This window comes from Anser anser, assembly GCF_964211835.1.
Source record: "Anser anser genome assembly, chromosome: 8".
In the NCBI taxonomy this organism is placed as follows: Eukaryota; Metazoa; Chordata; class Aves; order Anseriformes; family Anatidae; genus Anser; species Anser anser.
Genome location: NC_139728.1, coordinates 12,502,315 through 12,528,588, shown reverse-complemented (window position 1 = coordinate 12,528,588; position 26,274 = coordinate 12,502,315). Strand labels below are relative to the sequence as shown.

General features: G+C 42.5%; 1 protein-coding gene across 20 annotated transcripts in view; it reads right to left on the bottom strand.

Moving 5' to 3' along the window:
- The window catches only part of RC3H1 (ring finger and CCCH-type domains 1), a 62,227-nt gene that overhangs the window by 19,364 nt on the left and 16,589 nt on the right, over positions 1–26,274 (bottom strand). For 11 of the 20 annotated variants that reach the window (XM_083846147.1, XM_083846161.1, XM_083846151.1 and 8 more), the window contains exons 2-10: positions 19,739–20,109; positions 12,823–12,943; positions 11,266–11,505; positions 10,056–10,231; positions 8,920–9,120; positions 7,583–7,715; positions 5,493–5,611; positions 3,486–3,598; positions 108–389 (exon numbers count right to left, since the gene is read on the bottom strand). In XM_083846147.1, the coding sequence (XP_083702273.1) occupies positions 108–389; positions 3,486–3,598; positions 5,493–5,611; positions 7,583–7,715; positions 8,920–9,120; positions 10,056–10,231; positions 11,266–11,505; positions 12,823–12,943; positions 19,739–19,972 (1,619 nt within the window). In that variant the 5' untranslated portion in view covers positions 19,973–20,109. The remainder of the gene's footprint in view (positions 1–107; positions 390–3,485; positions 3,599–5,492; positions 5,612–7,582; positions 7,716–8,919; positions 9,121–10,055; positions 10,232–11,265; positions 11,506–12,822; positions 12,944–19,738; positions 20,110–26,274) is intronic. The other 9 variants (XM_083846162.1, XM_083846149.1, XM_083846150.1 and 6 more) reach the window with 3 other exon arrangements.

The following is a 26,274-nucleotide window of genomic DNA, read 5'->3' as shown; positions in this document are numbered from 1 at the left end:
AGAACAAACAAAAAACCGTTCTTTCTTTTTTCCTAGAGAATGGGTTTACTTGTTTCTACTGCATATTTACACACATGACACTTTCAACAAGTTAGGAAGACCCGTACAAGTCAGGAGGGGATCCAGGGGCACTGCTGCTCAGATGGTCCATCTTCCCTGGCTTCAGAGCAGTTTCATAACCGGAGTCAGTCCCTCGAGAAATAAGTTGCGTCACTGTGCTGCCTGATGACACAATTCCATTTGGCAGAGCAGAGGTTTTCCTGTTGGGCAAGTCCACTCCCCCTTCATCCGAGAGGATAGCTCCTGAAGGTAGGCCCACCTCATTCAGCTGGCCCAGGGAGGCACTCAGGGGTCTTCTTGGAACCAGACGCTTGTTCATTTTACGAAATCTTCAGAAAAAGAAATCATACATCAAAAATTGAAACAAAACGCTGAAAGGAATTTCAAGTTGTTGGTTTTTTTTTTTTTTTCCCAAATACAGGTGCTACTCAGAGCTTGAAGTTGTAATGCAAGTTTCCTAAGGGCTAGTGAGAGATATGTTTTTAACAGCAGTGAAATTCTAGTCTACCATATATCTGACCTGTTCATAGCAACTTTAATCAAAAGAGCTAGTATCAGTCACACTAAGGATGGATTTATCATGACAAGTATACCAACTATTCAGAGCTCAGGTTCCCACAGCAAGTTTAAAATCTTACCTCCTGTACATACATCCATTACAACTGTATCAAAACCAAACAAAACCAAATATCACATAAAATACTACCTGTAAAAACGGAAGCTTCAAAATAAGAATTACAGGCTATTCAAGTCATTTTATTTTGAGAATAAAATAATAGCAAACAAAGGGATCAAAGAAGATGAAAAGATTCCCTGTTACACCATTTGTCTGACAACAAGACAACCTAAGGCTTTAGCGCCATATGATATCATATATTAAAGCAGTTTGCCAAGTTCTATGTTACTATAGTCATATGCAGCTTTACCACTTGCATGGCTTGATAAGTGAAGTGATTTCAGAGATAGTAACTCCAAACACAGTGTAATTCCAAAAATCTAATTGCTTCTGATAAGTCTGAACAAACACGAGCCTTTTAAGGTTCGACAAAAATCAGCAGACTGATGGTACTGGACTAACAAAGAGAGCAAATTCCAGAGTTGAAGGTCTTCCACTAAACCTCCTGCCATTAGATAGATACCAGAATGCAGGTGGGATGGTGTATCTGTCAGCCTGAGTGTTCCCACTGGTTATAACTGCAGAACAAGAGGCTGTTTCCTATCCAGGAAGCCTTCAGAGGGGTTGAATGGGTTGAAGCCAACACTTCCAAATCGTATCTAGCAAACAAAGTGAGATAACACAGACCAGGAGAGTACACACATTGCTGCAGACAATGAAGAAAGTGGGCCATTATACTCTAGTACCCAATCCTTGGATAATCTTAAGGTTTAGCCACGTGCACAGCATTAGCAGTAATGCAGCCTGTAGGAAAAAAGTTTTCTTTTTTTTTTTTTTTTTTAAATATGTGACTGACTCTATAGAGGCAGACAATTCTTGCCATATATATCTGGGCTGTTCATCTGTAAGAGTTCAGTGGCAAGACACGTTAACTATCTTGTAGCTAACTTTGTAACTCTCCAGCAGCACCCCTATTTCCTGGCTGGGTTACCCACATAATCAAACTGTCAGTTCACGCTACACAGCACTGACAGCAGGCATTGTTCAGAATGTGTAAAAAGGAGTAAACAAACAGGGATATCACCACACTATAAGCACCTGAGTGGGGTCAGACCACCTGTGGCTTTCTAATCATTCGCTGCTCAGAAGTTATTCTGGCAACTCCTGTCAGGTGAGTGAGTCAGCTGGAGGGAGACATGGAGGCAAGCTGAAGCGAACTCCCCAGGTGAACTTACTGCTTCACCTGGGCATCCTGCTCAATGCCCAAACCAGTTTTCCACTGAGAAGTAGCAACAGGATGTTGGGAAACCACTGTCATGTTCTGCCTGGCAATTACTTCTGGTCATCTCCCTCCTATTAGGTCTCTTAGAGATGCAGTATTTGATAGCTCCTGACCCTTCTTCTGTGAAGGTTTGCAAGCAACTTGCAAGAGGATGACGACTAGACACCCCTGCTCATTCATCTGGAGCACAACAGTATGCTCAAAAGAGAGACACAAACATATATAAACACACATTCAGATCGAAAGTGACAGGAAGAGTTCATATGGTATTTTGCGCAATGAAATGCTTTGAAAGAAACCAAGTTGTACAGTGCTGCCCTCTGGATTCTTCTGAACAAGTTTATGAATGTTTGCAGCAGTATGTGCAGAACAAATTTCTTGTAACACCAAAAAATTAATGATCACCTATGCAAATAGGGTCTTCATCCCTTGCCAAGAGGGGAATCAGCTGGTTTTTAAGCAGGTCTAGATTGTAATTTGCAATCTAAGGCATTACCACATACTACCCTGTAACATCTCTCGTAAACTTAAAGCTATATATATATATAATAATATATATATATTATTGCAATGTAGATCCTATATATATATATATATACACACACACACACAGCAACAGCAATTTTCTCCCCCCAAAAAGCATTTCAGATATTCTCCCATGCATATTGTCCATAGTAAACATTTCTAAAAGGAGAACAATTAATGTAATATTTGCTCAAAGGAATTAAGCATAGGTAAGAGACATGAGGAAGTATCAGAACTCAAAGTACTCCAACCGCCTACAGAAACCACTGCAACCTGAAGCAGAACATTCACCTCGCTTCACCCCAGGACAACATTATTACTAAGGCAAACAATCCAGTCTGGATAAATTAGGCCTCCTCCACCTGCAAACCTGATGAACTGTCTTTCTTGACATACACGACTAGTTTGGAGGTGAGAATACTGACTCACCACCCTTGTTAACCATCCAAAACGGCACTACCATTCTCCATTTTCTTAATACTATGACAAAAGGGAAAAATAAAATAAATAAATAAAACAACTGTTTCTGCACAAGTATCAAAGTCCTATTCTCTGTGATTTTGAATAACCGCTGTTGTCATTCTAAAACCACGTGCTCTGCTCTTTTTTCTTCCCATTTTGCCTATGCGTTACATGCTAGACAGCTAGTGAACTGCTGTATCAATATTTCCAGTTTTAGTTTTTTTTTTTTTTTAAGGAATCTATCAGTATCATCCTCTCTCTCACACCCAATTAAAAAGTCAGGATGAGAATCATAAAGAACTGACCACAACAGATGCAATCTAGCAGTATTTTAAGCCACACTTAAGAAATAATAAACAAAAAAAGCCTACTCCCAACATCTCAAACACTTCTTGTGGAAATGTCAAATTTTCAAGCTGCTGTTGTACAGAGCAAAATATTCTGTATTTGAGAATAAACATCTCCAAAACCTAACAGATGACTGTTGTAAAATTTTCATGTTATTTCTTACCAGTGTAAGCAAATGATTTGTACACTTACTTTTCTAGCTCTTCCTGTGAATGTGCAAAGGTGCAGCTGGCTCCTCGGGGGCATCCTCCTCTCTGTTTCATGTCTCGGCACATGTATGTCTTGTACTTGCTGTGCTGAGGAGGCTGGCAAGGTTAAAAAAACCACAAGGAAGATATCAGATATAAGTGCACTTAACCAAGAACTGAACACATCCTCTTATTAAAAGATTGAGGCACGACTGTTGAATATTCCTTCAATTTAAACATTCCAAAGGGTATCTAATGTGAAGCAACTGGAGCAGTATTGATGTTTGGTTGTTCAACAGAACGAACAGATTAAAAGAATAGTTATTTTGACAACTGAGACACTATCAGGCTTTTAAAACTTGTTTATTCATTACTGGATCTTGACTGGAACATAGTTGTAAGTTTCTGTGAAACAGTTAAGTGAACAAAACTGATACAGACTGGGGAAAAGTATTACCATGCTTAATCAGAAATTGCCAAATATTGACCAGGCTTTGTGGCAGATGGAAAATAAACACACTTTGGTCAGTTACTCTTCCATTGCTTTCTGTTCGCTCAAAAACAGCAATTGAGTATCCCTTTGATCTCTGTGAGAGAGTTAAACTTCACCAAGACACTTTGTGTCCTCCTTCAGACTACAAGTCTCTTGATTACCTATAATTATTATTTTTATTAATAGTTGAGGATTCAGTCTTACTCCTACACAAATCATCAGGATACAGGCTATCTTTTGGATTCTTGTTTACAAATACACAATGCCTTGCTGCAATCTCGCCATCTGCATGTATGCCCGTTTTCCAATCTCTAAATAAATTTTGACAGAAGGCCAGAGGTGGTCTTAAAGTTACTGAAATGCACAAAATTAAACCAGTCGGAGGCAGAAATACTCCACATCAGACTTCTCACCAAGGAAAAGGTCTGTAAAAGTAGACTCTTGCTTTGTGAGAAACTCAGCCAGAAGATGCAAATCTGTAAGAAGTCATCTGCAGACCGTTTTTTTTTTTTTTTCTTTTTGCTATCCTACAGTGAAAAAGGATTTAGGCAGTACGTACATGAGCTGCACAGCCCTCTGCTGGCCACTTTTGCTAGCCAGCAAAACTCTGCCCAAAACTCAGCATACCCTTCCCACCTGGAGGTTTTGTGTTCCCTTAAGAGAATATGCCAAGTCTAGGCGATGGCCTCACCAGAACAAAAACCTTCACTGTTTTTTCCACCCTGATTTCCACTTGTGTATTCCTACTGCTTTTCCTCTTGCCAGTAACTGTGCTCATTAGACATCTGAGTGAATGCAAAAAGGTAAAAGAGCTGAAATAATTTACTTTGATTTTTCTTCCCCCTTCTCCTAAGAGAATCTACCTGTTCAGCTCCCTGAACCAGCTCTCCAGCAGGCTGAGTGCCAAGGCAGAGAGGGAATGGGAACGTATGACAAGCAGCTTTGTCTTTCCGCAGCAGCTAGCATTTAGATCAACTTAGCTATACAACAAAATGAGATCAAAGGAACACATGGTAAGATATAACTGTGAGATAAGCTAGTATATATTTGGCAACATCAATTTCTGAAACAACAACAAAAAATGGTTCAGAAACCCAGATGGTTCCTTTATATGAAGTCTTCCTAAATCTTTAAACTTTATACACAATTAAATACAGGTGTAAGATTCTTTTCATTAACAGAGCGACTTGGCTGAAATGTGTCATTAAAAACACGAAAATTCCCACAGATCACAGTCGAGGCACCCCACCTCCTCCCCCCCACACTCTAATCAGGAGTGTTAATTCATATCCCTACGCTTGTAGCTTGATCAGATTGTTTTCTTTTCATCCTAGTGAGCTGTGCAAATATTCATGCAACCTTTTTTTTTTTTTTTTTTTGAAAAACATGAAAGAATAGCAACATTCTCAACCTGCTCGTGAAACCAAATCTCTCCAGGTGACATTAACAAACATCTGCTATTAGACAGAGCCAGATAAAATGTATGAGTAAGCTTTTCTTGTATGATTTGGCTTTTACCTGTTGCTGATCTGTTCCTTTCTTGCTGTGATTCTGGATATAATCAACTAAGCCATGAACAACCGTCCTCACGGCAACCAGTCCATTTTCCAGTTGTTCCCATGTTGGAGGTGGAGCATCTGTAGTATTGACAAGAAACAGAGAAAATATATAGAAGGAAAGAAAAAGTCAGAAGGATTTTCTAAAACCAGGTTACTGAGAAACCACCAGTATCACAATTTTTTTGTTGCTTCTGATAAAGCTTGACAACAAATGTCATTAAACAAGGATTAAGCACTTTAATTCGGAGATATGTACCACCTAATGAATAAAGCTATCTATAGAGTCAAGATTGAACCACACAAAATATCAAATGGGCCACTTTATTAGCCATTTATTAGCATGTCAAATCTCCTTTTACAAGAGCTTTCATACCCCACAGAACTCCAGAGAAAATGCTTTGTACAAACTCTTCATGTAATGGAAAATTCGTCTGAAAATCCCACTTCACAAATTAGGCAAAATTATTCTGTATAAATGCCATAATCACTGGCCTAGATCATGCAGTCAGTCACTGAACAGCAACCAAAATTGCTGTATCCCACATGGAAACATGTCACAAGGCTAGTATCTGCACCAGAGCATCTAACACAAAGCAGTGCAAATAAATTTCAGGCTTAATCCTAGAGGGGTACTTGCTCTTTCTAGCTGACTGACATACTTGTCTAACCCTTTAATCTATTCCAGCAGGTGACACTCCCGCTGGGTGCTGACACTCTGCTGCAGAACACAGGACCTCCAAGTGTTTCTCTAAGTGCCTTTCAAGATCTTTAACAAAATTATGTTCTCCTCACAAGTACGTGATACTTGCAGAGGAGCTGCAATGTACCTATAGAACAGCAGGGAAGCAACTCAATAGCACAGCAGAGCAATGACTTCAAAATGAGACTTCCCTACTGAAATTTCCAGAGAGGCTATTAGTGATTCCACTTTCCTTACCACTCTTTGGCTAACAAATTGCTAGTACGCACTGTTTTGTCTCTGACTAGTTACAGTAGGAAAGATTTGGGAAGAAAGCACTGCCTTGCCTTTAACTGTGAAGTACAACTGTGAGAAAACTTTGTTTCTCACACAACTGGTCCTCATTTGAAAGGTCAGTTTATTTGCTTAAACAGACAAACTTAAGAACTACAACTTTTCATCTCCTGATGTCACAGTTTAGGCATCAACACAGTTGATTAGTTTTGGTTTTTACAAATATTAACGGGTATAAAACTTCAACTGCAGCACTATCACTTCCATCCCTACTCCCTCAGGGGGTCCATACTCATATTGCTGCTGACTTTTCCAACACCTTCCATCTTTTCCTCTGTCAACATCTTGGATTTCATTTACCCTTTATGCTCATTCCAGCTTAATTTCCCCTTCCCAGACCATCATTCACACTTTTACAGAATTCTGAATCAACAAGGAAAACAATAAATTCCTTAGCATAACACACCTGTCTCATTAAGACCAATTCTTGCCTGGCTTCTCTCTTTTCTGTAATTGTTTTCTCAAGGAATCTCCCCAATTTGTAAATAATTTTGCTCTGGTAAAGAACTCAAGAGGAAAAAAACTCAGACTGGAAGCTAAGGCTTTGCATTAGGGGGTTCTAATGATAATCCTACTGCTTTGCAAATCTGGTTTCCAACAGCAGTATGTGTACTAAACAGGGAAAAGGAGAAGAGTAAGACTGCTGCCAGTCTCTCCGGTTAGAATTACCTAATACGAGGCACACACCATGTAATCTCACAGAATCGTATGTATCCAATATCCTCATCCATGCTCACCTAGTGCTGTCAAACAAGGAAGATACCTTCTGAGAAGTTGTAAAATTATTCCTGACATTCTTTTGAATTTATTTTAGCTTCAAAATAGTTTTCTCACACAAATGACTGCTGTTCCCAGGTTGGTCATGAACACCATTTGAGAATCTTGAGTTACAGAAGATGTTTCCTTCCACTTGAGAAACAATTTTTTAAACCCTTAACACTTTAAATGCTCCTCTTACTAAACTAAAAGTGGTCGTTTCTTTCAGTCCCTCAGCCCTGCAAAACATCTAGACTGACCTGGACTGGGATCAATATTTGCCAGGAGTTCAAGGTGAGGTCGAAGACGATTCAGGTTAGCTGGATCTCCAGTCCTCTGAAGAGCAATAGTTAATTCCTGAACACTCTGTGCAAACGAGGCTGGGGTCTGCAACTTAAAAAAATTATAATAATTAACTTTCTACAGGCAAAGCAATCCTCAGTGTTTCTAATGCTTGCTCCACGAGATCACAGAGCTGCCTTACAAAACTGGACTAATTTTTTCTCACACAAGCTGACTTCAGCACCTTGTATTAAATTCCTTCTATGGTATTATGAACATACCCTTTTTTGACATTATAGGTTGAAATATAGTCCTAAGTAGACAAAACAAGCTGGCATTACTTCTAGCAATGAAACCTGTCTTTTCTGTGTTGTACTGGCACCCAGAAAGAAATGCAGATATTAGAGAGCATTTAAATAAGATTTCTGAACAGTCTGGTATCTCCAGTCCCTGAACCGACAGGATTGCATCCTGGCTTACACCAAATACAGCAGACAGTAAAGAGCAAGATGGTAGAAGGAGAGAGGTTACTAACATCCTCACATTTTCAGTATTTAAAGTATTTTAACTCTGCCTAGAGTCTTCATATGTCCTCTGTCAGAACACCTGAAAATGTGGGCAAATACATGAATATGTAGCAGTCCTTGGAGCCAATCCTCCTGAACGGCACCCAAAGCAATCATTTCACAGCTTTTGTAACTGTTCAAAGCATTACAGTTCAGTTCTTCCTATCTAATTTAGACACTTTTATGTGTTGCCTAACATTTAGGGGGAAATCCCCTAATTTAAACATTTAGGGGACGTTTTAAACTTTTTAGGGAACATAGGACAAATGTTCCCCCTAACAAAAAAGAGATCTGAGCATTTCCAAATGCCAAGTCATTGTATTTAAGAAACATGTTTCAACATCTCTTACTTCATTCAGGTACAGGCTAGGAGACTGATTTTCTTTCAACTTATTGACTAGCTCCCTGCCTGAAAATGCGAACCATTAACCTCTCTTGCCACGTTCACAGTTATGTGTTGACAAAGGACACCTCCCAGCTAACCCCAGTGCAGCTAACCCCTGTGGCTTCTCATCTGCTGAAAGAGGTAAAGAAGAAAGAGATAGAAAGATGGCAGAGGGAGCAAGATTCACTAGGTTACAACTATAATTATTCAAGCCATAACAGGTTTTGAAATAATAGAGCAAATGATTAATGGGTGAGTACACCTGGGTACAATGTGTATATATACTCAAGCATTCAAATTACAAGCATATAAATCTAAAACAGTTGCAAGGAAGATAAAGTGGGCTGGTTTTAGGTGGCTTTACCTTATCAATGATAGACTGCATGTGGGATTTATGAGATTGGTCTCCATATAACAGGGAGGACCACTGATCTGGTGCAATGCGTAAACCTGCTTCCATAGCAATTTGAACAATCTGGGAATCATGTTCCCTTCTCAGAGCTTCGTAAGTCCGGAATTCCTCCTTCAATTGCATCAGGGAGGAATCCTCATCACGCTTTGTCACCTAGTGGGGAGAAACAAGCCAAATACAATTAAGCAGGATAAGAAGATGTAAAGTCCAAGGCAAAAGAAATCGTTAGCCAGCAAATAAATTCTTCCTCCCAAATGAAACTGAACTACGATAGTATGCAACCAACACTAACACCACCATTGGTTCCTACTAAAATAACACAGTAACACCTGTCCACTTCTTGGTGGTTGCAGTTGATATCAAATATAATTTACTCAGAATCTGACCCAAACATTGGTGGCAGTATCAGACTTCATAAACAATTTCACAGCCTCTACACCTTACTTCTCAAAACAAGGTATTTTGTTTGTATTGCAGGTTTTTGTTTTAGGCTATCAGTACCAGCAACAAAGCATTTTTCTAATTTAACAAGAGTGAAAGACATTAAAGTAGAGCACCTAGGAATGGGCCATTAAATAGTGTAAAGCACCATGAACAGCTTAAATTCACTTTATTACAATTCTGGCATTCCAGTGCCTCATATTTCTTTCTTTCTATCCACATCACCACTCAATTAACAGAATTGGAGATTTTCCAGCTTTAAGACTCTTCTAAGGAGATAAGTCACGCTGACTTACATACAGGTTTTGTTACTGTGCATCCATTAAGCCTAGACAACACCCAAACTTAGATTTACAGCTTAAACTTCCAATTTCAGCCTATTCTGCCACCACAGATGTAGGAGAAAGAACTCTCTAAACACATCTGGGACTTAATTAGGAATACTTCTTATAACCATACATATTTTTAGACACAATCATTGGTACAGGACAATGAAAACTGAAAATGAAAAACAAAAATGTGCATTTGTACACAGTTTTGTACATTTGAATGTGTACTGAAATTAATTTTAAATTGAGAGATCTTTTCACTATACAAAGAAATATTTTCCTGCATTATGAAATCTCCAGGCAGGATCTTCTTCATACCTTGAAGCATGAGGCTCTGTAAAGAAGCTGGACAACATGCCCAATGCTAGTTTTAGAAGCCTGAGGAAATCGTGGCTCCAGTCTCTGAACCACAAAGAGAACCAAGACCTTCCGTGACAAAGCAGATCCATCTTCCAGAGCTAGCAGAACCAGCTTTAAAGCCTCCTCTTGCATGGCTGGGGGGAAAACAATGAGAAGAAACAAAGAGATGAGAGAAGACCAAGGAAGATCTCTGCATTGTTTCACGTTTCCCTACAGATAAGGGTGGGAGACCAGGTACAAGCCACACACATGTTCTTCCAGATCACCAGACTGTGACTGGAGAAATATTTTCTTTTATTATTATTACTTATTTTTCTTTTTCACTTTATTTTCTTTTGGGTGTCAGATGATAGGAAGACTTCTTCATTCCTGTCTGTACCTCTATTCTACTATAAGAGTTTTTGAAGTGCATTATTCCCACACCTTTCCCAGCACAGAATGCTGACATATTGAGGCATGACAAGGCTGCTTCCTGGGCAGGTAAAATCAACTCTGTCCCCACAAATATATTAGGCGATGTACCACCAAGTATTTGGCTAGACAACAAGCCTCTCTGATCCTTGCAGCAGTGCAAAAGTTAGCACCCCAAGGTTACTCTTCCTTTTATCTGTTTCAGTGGTAAAAAAAACTTCTGTTTTAAGAAATCGACTTCCTATTTCACAGCATTCTTTGTTGTTGGTACTCAGGAAGTTAACTCTACATGTTCAGTAGCCAGACTATTTTTTTAAGCAAATTTAATTTAGTGTTCTATGAAAAAGAGTTTAGATTTCTAAGTACATAACTTAAAAAAAAAAAAAAAAAAACTTGACACACCCATACCCTATGGGTACCAGATCTCTTCCCACAGCTCTTTACTTTTTCTAGAAGGGTCTTGCCTCTCCAAAGGATAGCAGATAGACTATTTTCTATTTTATTTTATCACAAGAACAAAAGGACACAGATTATTCTGAATTTTACAGAAGATTTGCAAAAGCACTAAAAAAGCGAGAAGTCCACGACAACAGCCCAATAGATATATCATTAATTCTGAAGACCTACTATTAAGAAATCAGACCAGTGCCCAATAAAAATCACTCGGACAATTTCAGTCACAAGGACGTCCATTTCTCAGTCCTTCCTAATTCTGAATTGCTTCTAGTATACAAGCAGTACTACATGTGTTACCTACCTGGGCCAAGGAACTGGCACCCTCTGGCTCTCACTGCAGCCCAGAGGTTGGAAGAAAGTTGCTGCGGATTTTGATGCTGAAGAATGAGCTCTGTGACTGTTCTTTCACCAAGCGACCGTGCAGCTCGCATAGCTCTGATCCGTCCTTCTTCCTCCACTAGCTGGCAGTGAACTAGTGTCACAAGTTTCCTTTGCATAGGACGACTTAAAACGCTCTGAGTAGTACTGTTAAGACCCACACCTTCAAAATAAAACGAAGCAGAAAAAAATATAAGCTACCTCTTAACTCCTCCTCTTGTGCCAGCCTTCAGCTGCCGTGCTGGAGAAATGCAAAACTAGTTCTCCCGATGTCCACTTTGTTAAACAGAACACCACAGAGAAGGGATATCGCCAGTTTGTTTTTGTCAGTTTGTTTCACTCAGCATTACAAGCTGACAGTTTCAGGCAGTCAGCCTTCCCACGGATTTATGTTTTTCTCTCTATGACGGCTTTGGCTCTCTAAGATGTTACAAATTCTCTCCCCATGTAGGAAGTCTGTTCTGAACCCTCCCCTATGGATTCCCAGGTGTCTCCTCAAGGACAGGATCATACTGTAGTCCTTCCTTTATTCGTGGGCTTCAGGGATCACTGCCTTCTTTAACCACCTGTCCGTTTTCAGACATTTAGTATCTTACCTATATTTGAGGTCTCCACTGCTTTGACCGACCCAAACTAAACTGGTATGACCCAAACACTTTTGAGCTCACGTGAACAAATACATTCACAGATGTGTTGGGAGCCAGTGAGAGCAGGGGAAAGAAACAAGTTGCCAGACACAGAGCTAACCTGTTGAGTTTGTTCTGCAGCATGGGCCTTGTTCATTAGGCCACTACTATTCAGAGCGGTTATGGTACTGCAATTGCGCTGTAGAAGTTGAAAAAGCTTGACAGAACTTCTTGTAAAAATCTGGTTTTGGAAACCTGACACCTATATTGCTCACCTCTCCTGTTTCATTTGCGTCTACATCTAGGAAGGGTTGACAGGTTTTCCAAGTCCACCATATGCAAGGTAGGTAAAATATATACTCCGGAACTCAGTTCAATTTTGTTACATCAGAATTACCCAGACAGACCTGCACCTGTATATAATCTTGTATATACAAGTATTACTTATTTCTCTTGTAGGTCCTATATCCAATAATTCTTGTTTCAGTTTATTCCTTTGCCATAAACACGCTGTGCTACAGTTATCTCAAAGCAAAGCAGAAGTCAAACCATGATTTTTAGCTTTACCTAGTTTACTGAGGTCAATTCAACTAAGTTTGTCTCAACTTACTGTACCAAGGCCAAATGTGCCTCAGCCTTTTCTAGGCGTTATTTTTGACATAAGGACTTTTTATTTTCCCCCACGGGAAGACATAACCCTAATGCCTAGGAAAGTGTTTTCAACCACCAGTCATTTTTAAACTAGATCTACATCCATTTTTTCCCCAAACAGACTAACTAGTCATTTGGACAGTTTGCTATGCATGTTACGTGTTTCCATATTTCATTTTGAAAGGAAACTGTGTAGGAATTACCTCTTGCGCTGCTGAGTGGTTTGAGGTACAATGCTAATTCTTCCACACATTTCTTGCCCTCCTCATAATGCTTGGTATCTTCAGCTCCACTACATAAAGTAATTGGCTGCTGCTCAGGAACCTGAAAAGAGATGACGTACGTTTATGACAAATATGCATAAATAACAGGCAGTCATACTTACAAATGCCACATGAAACTTGTTAATATCAAGCATTTCCTGTTTTGTTCTTCTCAGTGTTTTTCTACATTAGTAAGCATTTTTTTCCAGCTTGTTTAGTGAACAAATGGCAAAGAAAGTATCAGTTAAACGGAAGATTAAAACTAGGCAGCAAATTTATGGTTGTATCAGACTTTATTTAGTGGCTGACAGGAAATAGAAGCATAACAAGAGATATATTAGCATGAGAAACTTAGCATTCTTTGCTACTATACATTTTTTGTTGAAGTCACGTGCATATTGAGACATCCCCAAAGCTGGCTGACCAAATATAGAACAGATCAGACCAACTCTGGCTTGCAGGAACACGCAGATTCACATCTAGGGCCTCACAGCTCTGAAATCCTCCGGGGCTATGATCTGAGCTACTTGGGTTAGTGGGAGAAACACCGAGCAGCAGATACACTAGGCCACCCCTGCAGCGTATTCTGCCTAGGCCCAATCAAGCAAGCAATAAGACCACGTTATCCTGCACAGTACGCAGGAATACAAACTGCAGGTATCAATCTGACATTACAGGACAGTTACAGGCTTGATTTTATTTTTATTATGTTTTGGCTATAGCATTTATTCCTTCATCCAGGCATTCACCAGAAAACAATCTTTTTCGAAGGTTTTTCGAAGGGATGTTAGATCCTACCCCCCTCCAGGTTTCTTTTTTTTTTTTTTTTTCCCTCCAATTTCAATTCCTACAGCTTTAAACAAATCTGGGGGTGCAGCATAGCACCGTAGATAAACACCACTACTCAGCAATCAAATCAGCAACTACAGGGTAGCATAAAGAACAGGAATTTTTCAGAAGACTAAACACAGGCACTTTTTGCGTATGCTACTGAAGTGCCAATAGATCTCAGACTGACTTCCACCATTTGCAAGTCAATCACTATAATATAATGCTAATCCTATACAGCTGCTCACCCGAACCTCAACCTAAAAGCACAAGTCTTTAATGCGCAAGACAGCTACGGACCTGTTAACCTTCACACAGAAGTGATCCAGCCATGTCAAGAGTAACATTACGATGGCAGCAGTGAATAAAAGCCGTGAACTTATACAAATGTACCTCAACACAAGCGTGGACGGGAGTTTTCCTATTAATTTTAACAGAAATCATGTTTCAGTGACACGATCACGCTTCTACAGGCCTACATGCTGCTTTGGGGGGAAATGCTCATTCTGACAGGCCTCAGAGAAAACAGGGTTACTACTTGCGTAACTCCTGCTGTGAAAGTCAGTGACAAAAAAAGCCTCCCAGTGCAACGCACAAGCTGCAACAATTACAAGAGTTGATACCACTCCAGAAACAAGATAATCAAAACAGCCTGGATCAGACACTTTTACTCCTCCTACAGGGAAAAACATGAGTTTAATCACACCAAGACAGGAAGGGTAGCCTGTATGCTTTCCATGGACTACAGTTAACTTGTGAGGGATTTGTTTTCCTGTTTCTGAACAAGAAAGCTTTAGCAAAAGGCGATTCTCGCAGCCCGATCTTACAGAGGTCAGGCATAACTGTTTCACCAACGACAACCTCAGCCGTGCTGGCTTCTTGTGATTTGGGCACCAGGCATTAATTAACACTCTGGCATTCCCTTTCATGTTAACAGAACACCCCACCTCCTTTTCAAAGCCACTGCCATTTTCCCAGTCTGCTGCCTGGGAAGTCCTACCAGCACAACTGGCTCGTTGATCCCACAGCGTGCATCTCACGCATTTGTGCTGAGACAGATACTGCGCAATCTCTGCCCTATCTCCGGCTGTAATGTATTCAGGGGAAATTCCCTCTTACTCCTGCGAGCATGCAGTCCGCCAACAGCACCGACTCGAAATGCAAGCACAGCATCACAACACGCAGCAGACAGAGCGGGCTGGGAGCAGACAGGGCAGGAAGCAGCACTCAGCCTGGGATTTCTGTCTGGAATCGGCGTTGGGTTAGCGTGCATTCACAGCAGCGGTCTGGAATGCCGGACACAGCACAACACAGCTGGCAGGACACGGGCTGTCTGGGCAGCTCACAGAAAGCCTCCTCTGGCCCAGGAAAAAGCTGGCACAGGAAAACTGCCAACAGTTGAAGAAATTATTCAACACTGTGCCTCTGCACGTCACTCCTATTTCTCCTCTTTGCAAGGGAAGCTTTAACATAAAACCCAAAGGCCTTGCACAGCTGTACTTCTGGTAAAACAACAGCTCGACAGAGATTTAACTTTCTTCTTAAGCTGAAGCAAGTGTCACATGGAATGATAAAACAAGAGGCTTATTTGGTGGTTTCAGGAGCCTTCAGGAGAGAATACGTTTCTCCCCACACGCATCACACCACTGAGGATGAAATATCTCCCAGCAAAGCTTACAAGTAATTTATCCCTTTGCTGGTACTACTATACAGTTCCAAGGCTTCCCCCCCCTAATATTTCAGAGCTGTAATGATTATGAGAAAAGCACTGACCAAGAAAAAAAAACAAAACGGTAAAGCCATGATTCATGAAAGTCACATGAGAGCTGAATTTTAACGTTGGCTCTATCAAACAGTCGCCGGGGGCCAAGTGAGAAATCATTCAAGTTCAAAGCATTTTCACTTCCCCTTCTCAAAATATCTCTGAGAGCATGCCGGACCCTTCGGTCACTTCTGTTTACAATGCCTCTTGAGAACCTCAAAATAGATGCCCCGCAGAATGAGTTCATGATTTTCATCCTCATTCAATATTCCATTTTCTCAGACACCGCACCCTTCGCAGTTTTAGTTTTCACTGCAAGTACATTTACATAACACAACGAATGCCTCCCAAGGGAGGCTCGAACAAGACCGGAAAAATAACCTCAGATGCTTTATTTAAGCCTGTGCTCATTCTGTGCACATCTGCCTGAGTGACAGGGGCAGGTACTGCGGTGGTGGAATGCTGCCCATCAGCGTGGCTGCACACATCCGCAGGAAGAGGCAGGTTGCGCGGTGCGAGGGGGGGCAGAAAAGAATGCTAATGCATCCTCGTCCATCCCCATGGATCGATGTCTTGTTTCCTGGTAAGAAACAACCAAAAAACCAAACCAACACCACAGCCCACTGTCCAGTTCCTGAAGGAGCCTTCACTAAGGATAACTTCTTCGCAGAAAATTCCTCTGTCGTGGCGCCTCGCTTCACCAGAAGCTACACCACCACATCACCAAGTGGTAACTCAAGCTTTGCAGCCGTAGTCTTCCCCTTTTCAAAGGGTTATGAGTTAAGATCACCCCGCACGTTCTCTCGTTGTGCACATGATTCCGCTGCCTGCTGCCTGGAATTGCATTTATCATGTCCACAGGAAACTACGGAAGAAATTAAAACACCACAGGAATGACTGCCTCTTGATGTCACCTGTTTGGAGTGCACACAATGCTGTTTCACGTGCCACAGAAAACAGGAGGGAAGAGATTAGATGACAGGTCCATGCCTACGCGTCTTCAAAACACTGCCCTGGTAATGTTTAAAATATTTACTTACCGTGAGTAATACAGGGATGCTTGAATAGTTAACATGCAAAGCCTCATTCCCTTAGAAATTGGCTTAAGAGATTTTTTTCCTCTACCTAAGAAGTTTAAAAAGCAAGCTATCCCATTGATGATCTAATAAAGCCTTTCTGATTTGTATTAGAGGCACTGTCCCTCCCTTTCCTCACGATGTTCTTAGCTCTCTCTCAGGTGCTCAGATAGTTCCAGCCCTCCCAGGAATAACAATTCTCATCCCCTCCTTACAAGCCCTTCTCCCCTCGTCTTCTGAGGCTGATCCCCATCTACATGTGTGCCAAACTGCCCAGCTACTGTCCCACGGAACAGACCCTGTGTCCACGCTCGGTGTGTCCCACGCTACAGCAGGGAAGCAGAAATTTGAATCTCTGCAACAGTTTTCGTATCAAGTATGGTTTTAAACTGGGTTTAAACAATTTTACTCCTTGGAAAGGGGTGGGAAGAGGGAAAAATTCATGAGCAGACAGTAACTGAAGCAGGAAACCAACACTTCACCATGAGAGCAACAAAACCTTCACAAAGATAATGCTCTTACCAGGAAAATAGGTTACTGCTCCTCATGTGCCTGTGTGACAAGTTTAGCACATTTTCTGCAGAAATACAGTCCTGCTTGCCTCACCCAGTGGCTCTGCGTGAAAGCCAGCCGATGTGACTTGCCCTGGCATCCTGTCAATGCTGCCAGTCACAGCAGAAGAGATTTGTTTCTTGAACTGCCTGTTCTCCTCCTCTGCCTCCAGCAAAAAGCATACAACGCTCATAAACGTGTGAACTTCTCAGAAACCTCCCCAAAGGGAGAAGAACAAACTGTTCTTTTCTCCCCCGGATAAAAGCTATAATTGTGTTCTAGCGTATTTCCATCTAAAACGAAGCCCGCTTTTTGGGATTCATCATTTAAAAATAAAGTATTACAGGTCTCTATGGACCCAGGTTAAGGTACACACGGGTTTGTTGGAGATCAGGGGAGGTTAAAGACACATAAAACCTCCTGAAACTAAGACAAGAAGTGGAACAAGAACATGGGCTTTGTTTTGTTACAGAAATTGAAGATACTACTTGTTTCATGATCTGGCTTGCTGCTCTCAGATCATTTTTTTTGATGCGTACCAAAGAGAGCCCATCTTCTTCATGAGACAGAGCTCAAAGTTGGTGTAGTTTCTCTGCAGCACTTTTTTTTGGTCCGTCAATGAAGCCTTCCTCTGTAAAAGATGTCAAGCCTGGCCATTCTTAAAGAGACTAGAGGAAAAAAGCCCCTGTTTCCATGTCCTTCCCAGCAAAGTAGCCTAATTATGCTCTAGTACTCCAGAGTCTGGTAAACACTGCAACAGGTGCCAGGAAGGGAAGGGGAACAGGAGAAAGGATGGTGACTTACACTGAATGCTGATTTCATTCACAGCACTGGAACATGCTCACTGAAACTAGGAGAGCTGGGTGTGTGTGTGTGTACAAGGTTCCCTTAAGGGGAACTTGGGAACAGCGATAAAAGCGCCGCTAAGACCACCAAGTACTGTTCAGGTCACAGACTGCCGTGAGCAGCATGCACGCAGGAATGGGTGGCAAACAAAAGGGAAGAGAGTACGGTCTCTTTTGGTGACATTTGCAGATTTTAAGGTCACCACGAAACAAGGTTCTATGAATCTGGATCGTGGAAAATTTAAGATATGAAAAGGAGCACAAAAAAAATATGCCATTAGGTCCAAGTCTGAACCTAGAGTTCAGAGGGCTCTCAGGACACATACAACACTACCATACCCTTTTTCACACCTCATGCACATACAGATGAGGAAGTTCTGACCAGCTAACTAGCAAAACCAGAATAAAGTTCTCTAATAATTGTAACAGGGGCTGGGTGATTTTCCATCTCATTCCAGAGGAGCTTTTTGTGGAAATTCTATTTTAATCTATCACATAGCTTCTTACATAGACAAAGTGTAACAAAAGCACACAAAACCACCAAACAAGTGCAGAAGCAAAGACCTTTATCATAAACGTGGACATTTGGATACAGCTGGAACTACTCTAGAAACTCCAAAGAGGAAGGAAGGCAGGTACAATGGAGCAAGGGAGAAAGAAGAGAATGGTGATATTTATGGCATCACCCAGAGATCTCACACTGCTTGGAAACCCTTCAAGGTGGCAGCATATGCACATTACAGAAATGGAAGCACAGAGGCTCATTACCCTCTCCTGCAGAGCAGGATGAATCACCAGTACAGCCAGAAACACAAGTAAGTTTTAAATCTTCTGATACAAGTTCCAGACCAATACACGGCATGAGAAAGAGAAATAAGCACTTCTTGATAAACAACAAACAAACAAAACACAGAACAAAAAGAGTCGCAAAACCACACCTGGATCTGTCACAGCACCTCGTGAAAAATACCGTAAGAACACTTTTCCATCCTCCTTTTATAGTTCTTCCACAACACAGGTCATCTCTTTTCCCTGACCTACGCATCTCCTTGAACTTTCTGCTGGAACTCTGCTGAACCCGGACAGGGAAGCAGAAAATGGGAAAACAACGGCCACTATAAGGGAACTGCATTCCTTCTACATTTCTGCTTCTTACCCGTAAGTTAGACATGATCATCCCTCCTCTCCCCAAGATCATGACCCTGTCCAGCCTTGGGAGGTATGGGCTACAAGAAACTGCTGATGATCTATCTAACCACGATAAGCTGATGCCAATTGAAGTCTGTGCTGCAACTGAACAGGACAGTCCTGCTTTCCCCTGGTCCCTCTCCCTAGGCTGCCAGTAGCACCAGTGGAGCACTCATTCTGGTCAGATCACCCTTCGGCTGGCCTCAGCGCGCCCCTTCCAGCAGAAAGGGGGTCTTGGCCAGACTCTCCCATTCTCCTGGGTGGGTTTAGATTAATGTCAACTCACAAAGTTATCCGTCTCGAGCTTTCAGCAGAGCATGGATGGATACAACTTAGAGAAGAAGGAAGGGAACAGAACCAGCCCTTTTGGCGACAGCTCACGGCTACACTAAATCAAACCTAACACCAAATCAGTCAGTGACCAGTAGAAGCAAGATCTGACCTGCTGTTCCACTAGAGCATGTCACAGGTCTAAAACCTATAATCACCACAGTCAGTCTATAGAAAGGTACATGTCTCCTCTACACTGTCAAATTCTTTATTCATGAATCGTTTTCCTCCTTTGCTTTTGGAGGACAACACAGAAAGAGATAAAAAAGCACTGCTACCTGAGCACCCACTAGCTGCAGCAAGGCCGAGTTCACAGGAAGGAGTTCAATGTCGGTGTTGATAGTGGTCTGGTCAAAGGGGCACGCCTTCCGGTGGAGCTTGTTGAGGCACATCTTGCAGACTGTGTGGCCGCAACCCAAGCTGATGGGCTTCCGGATCGTTTCGTCGAAAGTCTGTGTGCAAATTGGGCAGGAGAGAAAATCTGTCCATTGTGGAGCTTGTACAGGCATTGCTTCAGGAGTTAATTGACAGGACAAAAATCTAAAGCACAGATTCCACTGGAATCAAAATCTTTGAAAAAAAAGTCTGTTTGTTTTTAAATATCTTCTGTAAGTACAGACAGTCAGCACATAGTGTGAAACATAACCTAAAAGAGAAGAGAAACACAGTTAGCATTCTCTGCTGGAGCAGGCATTTCACACCCTTTGTGCTACGCAAACACCACTCGCAGAGGTATAGCTCATCTAGGAGGGCAGTTCTGACATTAAACAGACTGAGTCACAACTTGTTTTAATTCCAGCTACTCTCTGGCACTGGAAAAGCCACTTAGAACTGTTTCTGCTGTTATGCATCCTTAAAAAAAAGGCAAGGTAGTTACCCAACTGAAGTTATGAGGCTGGATTAATTAGTTTTCCATTTTAATGTTTTTTTTTTCCTCTATAGACAAGCTAATTAGCATCAACTAGATTCAAAACAAAATGAGACATTTTTAAAAGCATCGTTGTACTGATTCTACTAAAAATTTATTTATTTATTTAAAGTATTGATTAAAATTTTACTTTGACAAGGCTTCATCCAAAACCTGTATCACAAGCAAGTTCCCCCCCGTGTTCAGAGGCTCCAGGCTGGCACACAGTGACTCTGCAGACGCAGCTGAGCTGCCGCAGCCTCAGCAGTGACGGGTGAATGGCTGGGGTGCAGCCAGATACCACCTGCATCGGCGCAGCTCACACACAGTGCCGGGTAACACCCCCTGCTGCTACTACAGCACCAGTCCCAGGCTCAAGCAGATTCCCACAGAGCTGCATTATGCCACAGGGACTTATCTGGGCACATCTCAATTATCCTGGGAATCCCCATGCGTTATGGGGTGTAAGTCAGCATTGAGAACTTGCCCTCAGCCTGCCCACCAAGCAGCACCATTCCTCAAAAGAAGGAAGAACTTCCAGAAGTCACTTCTGACTCTAAGAGCAAGAACCGTTCCTCGAGAACCCTTTCTAACCCTGATTTATATCATTAATTGCCTGTCTAGAGATTTTATAGGCAGAGAAAGTCAGATTTTTTCCAATGCATGGACAGATGACACGAACGCTGTAACAGAAGAGAACCTGGAGGCAGACTTATTTGCCACTTTTGTATCAACACACAGAGGAAGCAAATGTTACTAACTGTGAGGGAGCGGAAGATAAGACAGGTCTCTGGGACGATAAAGAAATGCAAGACTACTTAATGCGCACGATGAACATTAAAAACCAGCAAACAGGAGACATGAATTGATGTGAATAGAATCATCATCAAAAGCAAAATCAATAACAAACAAACTCAGTGTCTTTCCCACTTTCTATAACCTGTGAAGTCAACAAAAACCAGTTCAGGTAACACCGAATTAATGCCAGATTTTTCTCCCTCTCTCACTTTCCCACACAGCACTGGCTTAGGCTTTACACCAAGGAGCGAGCACTTGCTTGCTATTATCTGTTTAAACAGAAGCAAAGCCAGCAACCTTTCACCAAATCTTAGCTAAAAAAAAAAAAGGAAAAAACGTAAAAACAAGAAAAATCTCAACACCAAGCAAAGGCCAAGAGAAACTTCCAAGTTAGAATTGCGTAATTCAGAATCAAAGCATTTTAAAACAGCAACAAAAATTGGATGCTAAAACAGGCTGAAAAGCCTCAGGCTTTTGTTCCAGAGCGCAGTGCGATGCTGTTCACTGTTAACATCATTTTGCCAAGGCAAACAATGAACAGTTACTAGTTACGCTTTTAGCCCTGTTTCAACAGCACATCTGAAGCTTAGTTCTAAAGCTAATAAAAATAGAAAGTTACTTCTATCATCAAAAGATATACAGCACCATACAGCCATAAGGAGGTATCCATTGCAAGTCTGTTTCCCCGGTAGCACCCTGTCTGAAGAGAGGCACTGCAGGTGTTAACCCCAACATACCAGCATCCCGCAGCCCATGCTGAATGGTGTTGTTTTTCCCTAAATGACCTCTTTATTAGAAAGCCAGTATTTTTTCATCTTGTCAGCAGACCACCACATCAAACCCATTACTAGTGCATCATTATATCCCAAAGGAAAACATTTACACTGGTCAGTTACTTGACTGAGCTAACTGCCTAAAACATGTGGGGAATTTACTTTCGAGCCTCCCCTTCCTTTATCGATTCCATTTATTAATAAGCCTTGGCAGTCAGCATCTCATCTAGAATCACTCTTTGTGAGCCAATCTGTAACAGGAATTACCTTGAAACACCACAATCCTTTCTGCAACGAGCAGTACACAGCTTCATAAAGAGTGCGCGTCCTGCCGTACACCATTCGAGGTTCACGGTTTAAGAGCTGAATCACATTGCTTCCTTCCTACCATGCTGGCATTAAAATAGCCAGAAACAATTTCCCAGACTCATCTGCAATTCAGAAGTAATTGGAACAGTCTATTTGAAACATTGATTATTAACCACCATGTTAAACCAAGCGTTAACAAAAAGAGCAATTTTTTACTGAGAAAATCTAAAAGCAGACGCTAACACGAGGCTACACTGCCAACAGACCGAGCAGAGGGGGGCTCAGAGACTTCACCACCCCAGACTCAGAAGTGGAAAGAGGAGACTTGAACACACATTAACACAGGAGTTAACTAATTAAAAAAAATAGACATGTTGTTCCTGCTCATACCTCTGGCCACTTAAGAAAGCCAGCACAATGAAATAGGTCACATTTTTTTACACTCTTAACATTAGAGAGAGAAGTTTCTGTTCTCCAGTCGGGGGAGGGAGGGAGGAATTCATAGCATCACTGGTCCCTTAGCAAGGCAGGTTCCAAAATGCCAGGAAGCAAAGGAAGCCAGGCTGACACACAAGCACGCTGCAGGAGGGTCCTCAGCAGCCGCAGCCTGGCACTGAGCAGCCAGGGCAGGAGGGCACTCACGCACAAGCAGGAATGCGATGGCTACAGAGGCACGTCTCACCCAGGGCTGACAGCTCCCCTTCCACCTCACAGAGCTCCCTGCCGCCCCTCGCTGCGCTGAGCTTTTCCCTCTGCAGCACCTGGGGACATGCTCTGGTGCCTAAATGCCAGAGGAAGGCCGCTGATAGCACTGACAATAGAAAATACGTCTGGGAGAAACCTCAGGAAGCCATCCATTTCAGCGCAGTCTAACTGCTGAAACAGATGGCTAACTGGCTCGATCCAGCCAACCTTTTCCCCACAGAGGAAAAGAATAGCTGTTCGAGCACCAAACCCTGCTCCGCCAATAAAGCTCCCAAACAGAGCAGCACAGAACCAAGAACTCCTCCAGTCCTGTGGCCGGTGGGAATGGCACAGCAGGGTCCGACAGCTCCCAGGGCTGGCGCCACCCCAAGCACTGCCACTGCCGTGCAGTTTTCCATGTCTATGGCTTCAGTTTCCCAGCTGGGACCTCAGTCTTTGGGCTTGGAAACAGTCATGCACTGAAATCCGCTAGAAACCTCCCCCAGCCACAAAGCGTACGGACAGGTGGGGTACGTAAGAAGTGAAGCTGGGGAAGATGCATCATTTTTGCAAGGTTTGTGACTTGCTATGACCTTGGAAATAATTGTAAGTCAGTACTTAGTTTCCAAGAGCTACTTTAAACACAGGAGAAATTACAATCTGCAACGAGACAATGGAAAACAGCGTTTCATTGCCACAGACAGCTATCAGAACCATCAGTGCTGGAAGAGGGAACACTTTCCAGAACAGATAAGTTAGAAAAAGCATATTCATGCCTTCATGGGGCAACGCGTTTCAAATATGCCTCTCCAGGATTATGCCAGAGGTATGGAGTCTGGTGAGCAAAATGTAAAGCCTGCAAGCAAGACACACCAATTTGAGTAAGATCCCCCTCCCCAGAACGTTATGGCTTCTTAGCCCACTCTGTCTTCTCTTTCACACATTAACTCCCAATATTTTAAACACACACATCTTTGTGCATGACTGAAGATAAAGACACGCTAGAAAAAAGACCCAGAAAATACACAGGTGCTGTCACACACAGGAGTGTAGTGAGTAAAAGGTTAGGGACACTATTCAAATTGCTAACATTTTAAACAGGGCCCACCATTTGTTCAAGTAATAGGCCACGGATCTCAGGCCAAGGAGGAGTCAGCACACTTGCCTGGAAATTACTTACCAATGTTTCAGTTGCTAGTGTCGCTTTATGCTATACCATGCACCTATCCTACTCTAAATGGAGCTAATAGGCTCTCTTTTCTTGTTGTTTTGCAAGCAAGCTTTACTACCACCTGGCTTGCCTTCAGATTCCTACTCACACATTGTGCTAGTGGTGTGGGGAAGAACACAATAAAAAAAAAACACTACGAGACATCCACAGCGCAAAAACTGGAAAACAAGGACCTGTAACTAGGAATGAAGAAGCCCCAAGACACGTACCTTGGGTACTGCACTGGGACCAGAGACAGTCTGAACATACGAAATGTCTGCATGCAAGTCTCCTGCTTATGCTTAGCTCTGTACAGGCTTTATTTTTCCAGTTAGAACTTGGAGAAAAATCAGTAAGGTCTCTTCTCTTCTGGATCCTCCCCCACCCCCCAAAAATCCTTGAGATTCCATCCTTAATCCAGACTGGAAATGTCACACTGCAATCAGATCAGTGACCTGTCTCCCCCGGGATGCCACCAGAGAGCTGTCGGTGCTTCAGACAGCAAAGCCTCGGCACAGCGGCACGACGCCGTATCATGTTCCCCGCTCCGGCCGAGGCCGCAGACGGGGAGCTGCCTCCTGCCCCAGCCATGTTATGCCTCGGAGCCAAAGCCTCTCACGCACAACTGGAAAGCTTCTGGAGCTTCACCCCTCGAGATGAAGATGCTTTTAAAATCCACACCACCTCGTGCCAGTATCTGCTGGCACCAAGTTCCACACGTAACGACACGCAGGCGGACTCCCTTCTGCTTTCGGTTAAAATTCAGCTCCCTCCAAGTTCATTGCACTCCCCGAGCCCTTCGGTACAAGCCCCAAGTATCGGCCGACTTCCCTCCCAGCCACGTTACTCGGACCTAACTCCGAGCCCAGCAGTATCATGTGTCCCTTCGTCACAGCCCAGCGAGCGCCGCTCCCCGGAGCAGGCCAGCCGCAGTCACGTTACACTCCAGGCAGATGACTCAGCACACCTCCAGGGCAGCCCCGCTCCGCGCCTGCAGTTTCAGGATACGCACCTCTTAAAAGCACTGCCTGCTCCCCTGGCTGTACAGGGCTCTTTACGATATTTCACTCAGCTTTTCTCACCCAAGCAGTATCAGCTTCTTTTGGGACGTTTGAAGACCAAAATTCTGAGTAATGGTCATTTTTATCGCCTGCTTTTCCTTTTGTCCTGAAGCTGTATTATTTTTGCTGAGTCTTACTCAGAAATAAACCCAGCAGAACTTCCTCCAACAACGAGCACACAAGCAAGCCTACTTAGTGCAAAGCTTGATGCAAAAGCAGTTCCTCATTGCCAAAACAAACTGAGCCTTGCCAACCAACCTGCTCATGCAAATACAGCTCTTGGCTAATCTATAATGTAATCTACTAAGGAAAACATCAGTTTTTCAAGATTCTTACTCCTTGGTAGTACCATAAAAATTTCTGAGAAAGAATAACCTAGCCAAAGATGTGATCCTCTCTCATGCTGGACTGATGCGGTGAGACACTAATTACTTCAAAACCTCTCTGACACTCGAGATGAAAAACAAGTCAACAGCCTAAACAAAGCGAGCAGGTAACAGTAAAACAACTCCTGGCTAATAAGGACTACCAGATGCACACAGGGCAGCCCTGCCCGACAACCAGACCCCTCCCGCACTTACCTGCTACCACACAGACACGACCGATTTTCACTGGTGCTTCGCAAGCAATATTTAAGTAAATAAGCCTCCCAGTCTAATGCACTTCATGTAATGCAGATCATTTCTGAGAACACAAATAGCTTCTGTTTCCCGATGGGAAGTGCAGCACACAATACTTAAAGAAGTACCAAATTTCATTTTTGGGAAAAACTGACAAGCTAACCCATGTGAAACTCTGAGCAGCCAGAAGTAATCGGTTGTTTATATGACCTAGCAAACACACTGTTCTCAAAAGGCATGCTGAAGCCACACACACACACCCCAAAGCCAACCTCACAGTCTGCAGAACAGGACAAACACCAGCCAGTGTTTTCCCTATCTAGTTCCTGGGAAGAGGGGTAGAAAAAAGAAAGAGAAAAAGAAAAGAAAAAAAAAGAAAGGAAAGAAGAGAGAAAAAGAGAAAGAAAGCCCATGCCTGACAAGAGTAGGCAGAAGAAAAAGCTTCTTAC